At 33.0% G+C, this 10,529-nt stretch overlaps 1 protein-coding gene across 1 annotated transcript; it reads right to left on the reverse strand.

Annotated features, from left to right (window-relative positions):
- Positions 1-1,958, reverse strand: LOC143068825 (uncharacterized). The gene has a single exon (XM_076243145.1). The coding sequence runs from the start codon at positions 1,894-1,896 to the stop codon at positions 349-351; it is 1,548 nt and encodes a 515-aa protein (XP_076099260.1). The 5' UTR covers positions 1,897-1,958; the 3' UTR covers positions 1-348.
- Positions 1,959-10,529: the final 8,571 nt, after the last annotated feature.

Genomic DNA, 10,529 nt, shown 5'->3' on the forward strand with positions numbered 1-10,529 from the left:
ATTTATCACTATTTCAATTGTTATTTCCGGGAGATACAATTCAAATTTCTCGTTGTTTTATGTTTAACACATTTAATTTCAATAAATATTATTGAAATGATGTGATCTAAAATTAAGAAAGAAGTCATTTAACGAACATTTACAAGCGAAACAAAACAGACAGCATAACTTATATGATCACAAATCCTTGCCTGATAGCAACATATTCCCGTCAATAGTATGTTCACAATGATAGTTTGCTATTAGATAACAGATAAAAACAAACTTTCTGGTCAAAACTTCGAAATTTCACTAACGTGTGTAAATAATAAAATTGTATGCAATTTGCATTCATAATATCATTGTATATTATTCATTCGTCTGACTGTCTTCCCATTTAACTCGTCGGAACGCTTTGGCAAGTTCAGATTGAGGTTCAACGCTATTTACAGGGTTTGACGTTAGAGGTCCACTTTTTGTTTTGGATTTCTTCAGGACAAATGCTTTGGCAAGTTCTGATTCCGGTTCTATACTATTTACAGGACGTGACGACAAAGTTCCACTTTTTCTTTGCGTATTTTTAAACCGATTGAGTACACTGTGTAGCTCTAGCATGGCACCGGGGTTTTCACCGTCTTTTGATTCTGGCTTTTCTTTAATTATGCGCGAATTTTCCTTCAGTATTGGCTTTCCAGAGTTGATCCTCTTCATCATTTCTTCCAGTGCTTTGCCGTACCCCTTTTCATCTACACCTGCCTGTTGACCAGGTGCCGGTTTCTTCTTTTTGTTTCCCCTTATTCTTGCTAAGAATCCCTTTGACGTCGAAGTCGATGGCGGTGGTGGCAGAGGTGGCGGTGGCGGTATAGGTGGACTTAACGCCTCTTCGAGTTTCTTTTCCAGCTCTTTATACTGTCTTTCTAGGTTAGAATAAAGTTGTTCATAGTTTGACACTTTCTTTGTCAAATCCTCAATCTCGACAGACAGTTTATCCCTTTCCTCCTCAAGTTGTGTCAGAGCTTCTTCATTTGTTTCATTAGACATCTGTTCTTTTAAATCGCCCACATCCTTTTCTAAATTGGTTTTGTCCTCCTCCAACTCCTCAATTTTACAAAGAGCAAGAATCAGATGTTGGTCGTTCGCAACTTTTGACATTAAAATTGTACTCTGTGTTTTCATTGCTTCATTTTGTGCTTTGATCTTTTGCATTTTATTCTCTGCTTCAGTCCTCTGTTGAGCTTCGATCTCATACTTGCTTTTCAAATGTTCATATTCTTCATACGCTGATTCTGACATTGTAGATAACTCCGTCATAGCATTTTGGTACTGCGTTAAAGTGTTCTCAGTTTGATTGAGGCTTTGTTTTAAATGTTCATTTTTCTGTTGAAGTCGAAAGTTGTTTTCACGTTCTGTAGACAACTCCTCTGTAGCTGTAGTGAGAGAGGTGACATAGAAAGAAACTTTTTCTTCTAGATCTTTGATTGTGTTGTTAAGCTTGTCCGTATATTCCTTGTACCCTGCGGTCTCCTCTTCCTCTTCTGGTTCCTCGAGAATTTCTTCTGGTATTTGTGTTATATCAATCTTTTCCAAATGGCAAAGTAAAGCCTGCGATTGACGTTTTAACGTAATGTTTTGTGAGGTCACTTTTCGGGCAATATTTTCAGCCTCATTTCTGCAGTTTACTTCAATGTCATATTTTACCATCAGTCGTTCATGTTCAGAAACGGCAGGTTCGATCAGACCTTTCATGTCATCCAACATGGCCTCCCTTTCTTTGAGTGTCTTGACAACTTCATCGTACTGCTGTTCGTTCTGCTTATATTTTTCCAGCAGTTCATCGTACTTTTTCAATACCTGTCTTGCAATAGCTTTAATCTCTTTTAACTCCCGACAATTAGCACAGTCATTTGTAGCCATCATTTTTTATTCTAACACGGAAACATATGTACTTTGCGGAAGAAACTTTTTCTATTTTCACTTGCTCTAATTAAAAATTTCAATTTGTTTGACGACAAGGAAGTGTCCTCTTGAAAGGTTTAGGCAAAGGGTGGATCACTGGGAACAAATGATAATGATTTATAATTTTATAAATCTCCACTTGAATTAAATATAATATATATACAATAAGATGTTATAACATTAAAAAGTGATCGTTAAACTTTGCTTTACATCCTTCCCTTTTAAGACTGGGAATTGAAATAAAATCTTGACTTGAAGTGCCCCTTAACATATATTTACATTCATAAGGGTTCAATCACTGTTTTTGAATGTGTTGAATTCTATTACTAATGAATTTTACATATACATTTTGATAGGAATACACAAAAAAATATCCAGGTGAACGCTTCGGCTAAATTCACCGTAATGGATACATGTATTGATCAAAGAATTGAAAAATATTAAATTGAGGCTTTCGACAAAGAATATCAATTGACTCCACTCATTTGAAAATAAATAATATGATAAGTGAAAGAAAAAATAATAAATGTCATGGAATATCGGTGAATTCTCTGTAAAAAAAGAAAGAAACGCATAATAATTGTATTCCAAAATGATATTCTGTATCCTTTAAACCTATTTTTCACAGAAAAAATTCACACATGAAAGTAATTACAGGATACTGGACAATGATTTGATAAAAACTAGTGTTGTCAACGGTTAACCGGTTAACCGGTTAATCGGTCGAACGACCGAAAAACCGAATACCAAAAACGTTAACCGGTTAACCGGACTTTTTTCAATTTTGACAGATTTAATATAAATTTGTATTGAAATCATTAAATAGTTAGGTTTTATTTAAAAATTGTCGTCTTGGTAATTAATTTGACAGATCAATTGTCCAGTAAATTGATTGCTATTGTTAATCCTATACACATAAAATTAATTAGAACTTGTCTCTCACCTAAATGTACAACCTCCGTCGCGCAAGACTTAGTCTTAATTTAAACGAAATACTAACTAAAAATTTGTGAAATGCAAACCAATGTGAATGTACTCAATGTATACTTGATAGTACGAGTAACATGCAAACAAAGTTAAGAAACGGTGACCTATAGTTGTGAATTTCTGTGTCATTTTGATCTCGTGTGGAGAATTGTCTAATTGGCAATCATCTTCTTTTTTATACTTAATCATTTAAATTGAAATACTCCACATCATTTTCGGAGTCAACAAGTGAAAAGGAAAGAATAATCAGTTTCAGACATATTCAATTTTACGAGATCAAGAAGGTTTTTCTATTTTTCAATCTGAAGTTGGTACAAACGCTATAGTTGATACGGTGTTGTTGATTATTAAAAGTCAAACTTCGCCAGGAATCCTCAAAGACAAGCCTTATGACAAAGAGGACAAACTTCAATTCTAAAAACGTAAATTTATGACTTGGATGAAAGATTGTTAAATTGACACTCATACCACATGTTATATCTATGTGTAGGGTACTATTGATAAGGCTTACAAGCACCAACTTAAACTACCGGTTAACCGGTTAATCGGTCGAACGATTATCCGAGTAACCGGTTAGGCAAAAGTGTACGATTTGACAACACTAATAAAAACAGTCACAAACGATAAATTGTGTCAATTTCCGTTAACATCGATTGTAACCACCACGTGCGGCTAACACTATTCCGCATCTCTTTGGCATAAATTGTATAAAATTTCGTTTGTTTTTGTATGTTAGTAGTATGCTTGCGTTGTCCTGCCAAAACATTTGCTTCTTTAAGATTGTTTCCATAAAGTTGAACCGTTAATTTCTTCTCTGTTGTTTTTGTTGTTTTCCTCTTATAGTTGATGTGTTTCTTTCGGTTTTAGTTTGTAACCTGGATTTGTTTTCTCTCAATCGATTTAAGACTTTTTAACAGCGGTATACTACTGTTGTGTTTATTTGGTATGCACTAAAATTATTTTGCGGTTGTTAGATAATGCTGTCCAATAAGCTGTATTTGCTTACGGATATAAAGTATTATTATCAATCCATAGCTAAATCTGAAAGCTTCCGTACACAGACGGTGTGAAACCCTCATCTCGGAACAGTAGAAGCGGTTTCTGATTCTCCTTTTTTTTTTTAGAAAGATTCGTGACTCATCACTTAGCAAATTTGGCACCGGTTTATTTAATGCATGACACCAACGAACACGTGCACATACAGATCTGTACCTGATAAAAACTTGTTGATGTTATATTTGTTATTCTCGTGGGATTTTGTCTGATGCTTGGTCCGTTTCTGTGTGTGTTACATTGTAGTGTTGTGTCGTTGTTCTCCTCTTATATTTAATGCGTTTCCCTCAGTTTTAGTTTGTTACCCCGATTTTGTTTTTTGTCCATGGATTTGAGTTTGGACAGCGGTATACTTCTGTTGCCTTTATTTATACCTTTTACGAGGATTTCATGGTCATATTTCACAATTATCAAGGCGACAATCTGTATTTAAACTCTTCGTCGGTAAATCTTGAACACCCACTGCAGGTTTTGTAGCAATTGATGTGAGATTATGTATATGAAACACACAAATCGAACTTGGGCTTGATTAGTGAGGTATGACATACCACTGCTTCTATGGTAATTTTGTACTGAACCAACGAAAGCCCGCCTCTGGATGCAGAATTTCATCACTGCTGCACGTTTTTGGTCGGGTTGTTGTCTCTTTTGCAGATTTCCCGTCTTATTCTCTGTTATAATATCTGCCAAAGTTTTAATGTACCAGGTGCATAGCGGCATTTTTAAGTCATAGTGACAATTGCATTTTTAATACACAGGTTTAATACACAATGGTTTTAAAGGTGGCTTAGCCCTGTAAGTTTAAATTACTTTTCCTTAACACAATAACTGTATTTGTCTTGCCTTGCAATTTGTTCTTTCTATAATTCTGCATTAATGTATGAATGTTTTAACTCCTTGCTTAAATATTCTGATATTCACTTATTAATTGTCACCGGGTTTGTTTTTTTAATTAGTCGGACCTCTGTGTTTGGTTTATGTAGAGTGTAGAATATCGACTTTTCTAAATTGTTTTTTTTCTAAAATGATGTTTCGCTAAATAGCTATAAATAAGGTGCCGAAAGCAGCATAGAAAAAAATGACAAACATATGAATAGTTATGTCATAAGATATCGTGGTAAGTTATAATGAACTGGTCATATCCAAACAATATAACAAGACTAAAAACAGCGAAAATTTTCGAGATGTATTATTTCGGGTTGTAAGACATTTATGTCAATATGATGGTGCTTAATCCATCGCTAAATCTGAAAACTTCGGTACACAGATATAGTGTGAAATCCTCATCTTAGGACTGTAGAAATGGTTTCCGATTCTCCTTTTTTTGAAAAAGATAAGTGATTCATCACTTACTAAAATTGCCACCTTTTTATTTAATATATTACAACAACAACAAGTATGGACACAGACGCAAATTGTCAGTGGGGTTAAAGGTCGTTACAAACGTATTGAAAGCTAGACTGGAAATGTGTATTAACAAATTGAGTTGATGTGTACATGTCTTCATTCAAATGCATTGACTGATAAAAAAGGGGGCTTCAACTTCCACCCCTCTCTATGAATTAGTTGTTTGAGTGTTTGAATATGGAGTTTGTTAATAAATAGCTACACTCTAAGCGCATGATATGTCTTGATTCCTTTAAAGCTTGCTTAAAGGTTGAACTATTTTGTTTTGTACAATTATTAGTCTATTTGTTTTCTCATTTCATTTGTTTTATATTTGTCATTTTAAGGTCTTTTATAGCTGACTGTGCTGTATGAGCTTTTGTCATTGTTGAAGGCTATTTGGGGACCTGTAGTTGTTAATCTTGTTTTAAATTTTGGAATGTAGCTGAAGTCAACAGACATAGACAATTCACCCAAGTTTTATAAAATGATGTGGAAGTGTTTATGTGAATAATTAAGATGGGAAATAAGGAAAGTGTCAAAGTGACAACAACCCAACCATAGAGTAGACAACAGCTGAAGGCCTCCAATGGGTTTTCAATGTAGCCAGAAACTCCTGCACTTATAGGTGTCAAAAAACTATAAAATCCCTTATTTTTTTTTAGCATATATAAAAATTCATAACACAGAAATGTATAATCTGAAATTTATTACAATCAAAAGGGACCTTAGGTCAATAGTGTAAACAATTCCCCAAAGTTTAATTAAAGGTGATGGATGCATTTTTGTGTTATTGTCAAAATTGGAAAATTCTCTCTTTTTTAAGGATAAAATCTCTCTTCATAACATGGAAATGAAAATTCTAAAATTTATAAAATCGATGTGGAGCTAATGTCAATAGATATAAACATTTCAACAAAGTTTCTTGAGAGTAGGGGGAAGTGTTTTCTAGTTATTGTCTGAAGTGTGGATGATGGACTGATAGACAACAGTATACTATAATATGTTGTGTGTGAGGCATTGGTATAATAAAATGGTTTTGAATGAATAATGATTAGAAACTGTTTAATGCAGTTATTGAGGGAACGACAGTGAAGAAATTGCTGAGATCAATGCGTTTGAATCCTAAGAATTCAATTTTTGTTGAAATGAAACAAAGTTCAATTTTTGGCCCTTTGGATCTTAATGAAGACCAATTTGAAAACGGGACAATCCTGTGCAATTGAATATTTCTGGCTATTGGCAATACTGTGCAATTGAAAATTTCTTGCTATTGCGCAATATTGTGCAATTAGATATTTCTTGTACAACAACAAACACGTGCACATACAGATATACAGATGTGTACCTGTTCAAAACTTAATTACAGTCTGTGTTTAAACTCTTCTTCGGTAAACCTGGAACACCCACTGCAGGTTTTGTAGCAATGGATGTGCGATTATGTATATGAAACACTCGAACCAAAATTGGGCTTAATTAGTGATGATGACATACCACTGCTTCTATGGTAATTTTGTACTGAATCAACTAAAGCCCACCTCCGGATGCAGAATTTCCTCACTGCTTCATGTTTTTGGTCGGGTTGTTGTCTCTTTTGCAGATTTACCGTCTCATTATCTGTTCTAATCTCTGGCAAAGGTTTAATGTAGCAAGGTGCATAGCGGCATTTTTAAGTCGTAGTGACAATCGCATTTTTGATACACAGGTTTAATACACAATGGTTTTAAAGGTGGCTTAGCCCTGTAAGTTTAAATTACTTTTCCTTAACACAATAACTGTATTTGTCTTGCCTTGCAATTTGTTCTTTCTATAATTCTGCATTAATGTATGAATGTTTTAACTCATTGCTTTAAAAATACTTTGATATTCACTTATTAATTGTCACCGTTTTTTTTTTAATTAGTCGGACCTCTGTGTTTGGTTTATGCATCTCTAGTGTAGTGTATCGACTTTTCTAAATTGTTTTTTTTTTCTTTCTAAAATGATGTTTCGCTAAAGAGCTATAGATGAGGTGCCGAAAGGAGAATAGAAAAAATGACAAACATATGAATGGTTATATCAAAAGAAGTCGTGGTAAGTTATAATGAACTGACCATATCCAGAATATGAAACAAGACAAAAAAAAAGCGAAAATATCGAGATGTATTATTTATCCTATGCTGTAAATTGGCGTTTACAATTGCATCTACACATCTAGATATGTATAGTTTTTCAACAGATTACCTGCCTGCTTTGTGGTAGAACATTCTGGTAAATTGTTTAATTTAGATTAAACGAATGCTTGAACATAACTGTTTTTCCATTATAAAAAATTAAAATCAATTTGAAACTCGAAAAAAAACCAACTAAAAAATGACAAGTCTTGTAAGAAGGAAGTTAATAAAATATTTTATTTTATAAATGGAAAGAAAGTACATGTATATTGATTCACAATATGACACAATAACGCGTACTTCCCTGTTACAAAAGAAAGCATTTTTTTTTTATTGTTTTAAATAGTCAAAGATATTAAAGATTACTATAAATAAAAATAACAAAACACTTGTTTGTAAGTTATCTTCCTGCTCTTCCAATTTAAAAACAGTTTTTTTCTTCTATTCCTACATACAAAGTACAATAGTCGTTGTTATAATTTAATTTGTTGCTTTTGCGATTTATATTTTAAATTAGTGCAAAAATACACTCTTTTACTTATCTGTGAAGATTTATGATGATTAAGATAAAAACATGGATTTCAGAGTATTTTTTTTTTTCTAGAAATGTACTTTATTTTTCAAATTTATTTTTAAAAAAATCAGAATATTTCAAATACGAAAAGTTATGATTGATTGTTGGTTGCTTTACGCCGCATTAGCATATTGTAACAAGGCGAAAAGTTATGAGGCTTAATTAAAATAAAAATATTCAAATTGAACTACAGTACATGTAACACATAGTAGAATAGGCAAAGACAAATTTAAATCTTAAATTACATTCATAACACTCAAAAGTGAAATTATCCACAGTACCAGAGCATCGCACCTACGACCCATAAATAGGACCAAGTCATGTACGTATTAGTCCTAGATCACAATGACTTTATATATACCCTGATTTTTTTATAAATATTCGGCATTTTTATTAATTTTCTAATGGTTCATGTTAAAAGAATACTTTTCCTATTTGGATTTCATGGATAATATTCAAAATATCAAAAGACATCAAATTGAATGTAGTTTTTTTACTATCTTTAAAGACGTTTATTAATTGGTAAATTGTTCAAAAATATGTTCACTTGCCATATATATGTTATTTAAAAAAAAAACAAGAATGTGTCCATAGTCATGACACGGATGCCCCACTTGCACTTTCATTTTCTAAGTTCAATGGACCGTGAAATTGGAGTAAAACATATATTTTGACATTAAAATAAAAAAGATCATAGCATAGTGAACATAGGTTGATTGGACTTTAACCTCATTAAAAACTACCTTGACCAAAAACTTAAACCTGAAGCGGGACAGACGGACAAAGAAACAAACGGACGCAAAGACCGAAAACATAATGCCCGTAGGTGGGGCATTAAAAAAACAGAGTACACAAATGAAACTGTGATAATATAAGGCATATTGTAAAAGTTTAATGATTTCAAAAAATATGGCCGCGGCGTTCAATAAATTCGAGAGAAGAAAATCCTACCTTTTATGGTAAAAGTTTATTGGTTATAATCCTTTAGAATTAGTTTCGGTCAGTTAGAAACTGTCATCTTTGTAATACTGGTAGCATTGGAGACGAATTTCATTATCTGCTAGAATGTCCATTGTTAACGCATTAACACGAGCCAAATATTTTTTTCAAGGTATAATTGTCTTCATTGGACAAACCGAGGAACATATCAAATACTTTTAACTACAAAATGTATTTGCTTTTGGATTTAAGTTCTCATTTTACCTATATTTAAGCTCGAATGTTGCTTCATTGCAACATTACAGGTTGACCTAAATAATTCGAACGATAATGTTAGGCTGCATAAATGGTATTCATCTTCAATAGCCAAGGGTTAAAATCCAGTCCCCTCCTCGTAACCCTTGGCTATTGAAGATGACGGGTATTATTCATGGACATTTGCTTTGTACTAATATATATGCTGGTAAACCGGATTGTATATAAAAAAAAAACCAACAATATGATGATATACTAGTTTATAAAGATAACATATGTCAATGAGACAACTCTCCATAAGATACCAATTGACACCAACTATTGGTCACCGTACGGCCTACGACAATGAGCAAAACCCATACCGCATAATCAGCCGTATAAAAGGCTTCCAAAATGACAAATGTAACACAATATTTAATCGAGAAAACTAACCGCATAATGTATATACAAAACAATTAACGAAAAACAAATATGATATACAGCAACAAACGAAATCCGCTGAATTACAGGCTCCTGATTTGTGACATACACATATGGAATATGGTGGGGTTAAACATTCAAGTTGAAGCCGAGCCAACCCTTCTCTAACCTGGGACAGTGGTGTAACAATACAACATGAGAAAAAACTAAAAGTATCAGTCGTCAGATCGATACAAAGCAGAGATATATCTAAAAAAAAAAACCCCAGAGTGGACATGGCAGGGTACTTAACATGGGTATACAGATCAAACCATTTATGGAGGAAATTGAAATTTTAGGTGAAAGTTTGAAATCTAAGGAAGTACAAAAAGAATATAATTATATGTGAAAGTGAAACCTCTTTTTTTTTCCCCCATTAAATATATATGAACTCTAGTTTCCCTGCTAAAACAATTAATTTTGCTAATTTTAATTTAAAGTGAATTTTATCTGGCTTTTCAATAAAATAATTGGTAAAATCCAAATTCTGGCAACAACCGTAAATCTTGTGATATTCCGAACGGAATAATCTCAAATACGCGGTGTATCATATCATCAAAAGGCTATTTTTAATCTCCGGTTTCCTGATATTTCAAAAGCGTTCCGACATAGTTCATAATTGATGTATCAACACTCGTATCAATTTTAAACTGGAAAGAAAAACTTTGCATTAATTTCGTAGATTAGACAATTTAAAGACGATCTAATTAAAGATGTAAAAGATTTGGTCTGATTGCCAAGAGACAAGTCTTCGCAATTAATTCTTCAAATTTTAAGAACGGTTTATA

The sequence above is a fragment of the Mytilus galloprovincialis genome, chromosome 3 (genome assembly GCF_965363235.1).
Source record: "Mytilus galloprovincialis chromosome 3, xbMytGall1.hap1.1, whole genome shotgun sequence".
In the NCBI taxonomy this organism is placed as follows: domain Eukaryota; kingdom Metazoa; phylum Mollusca; class Bivalvia; order Mytilida; family Mytilidae; genus Mytilus; species Mytilus galloprovincialis.

Excerpts from the sequence above, each read along its gene's own strand:
- LOC143068825 (XM_076243145.1), bottom strand. The coding sequence starts at position 1,896 with ATGATGGCTACAAATGACTGTGCTAATTGTCGGGAGTTAAAAGAGATT.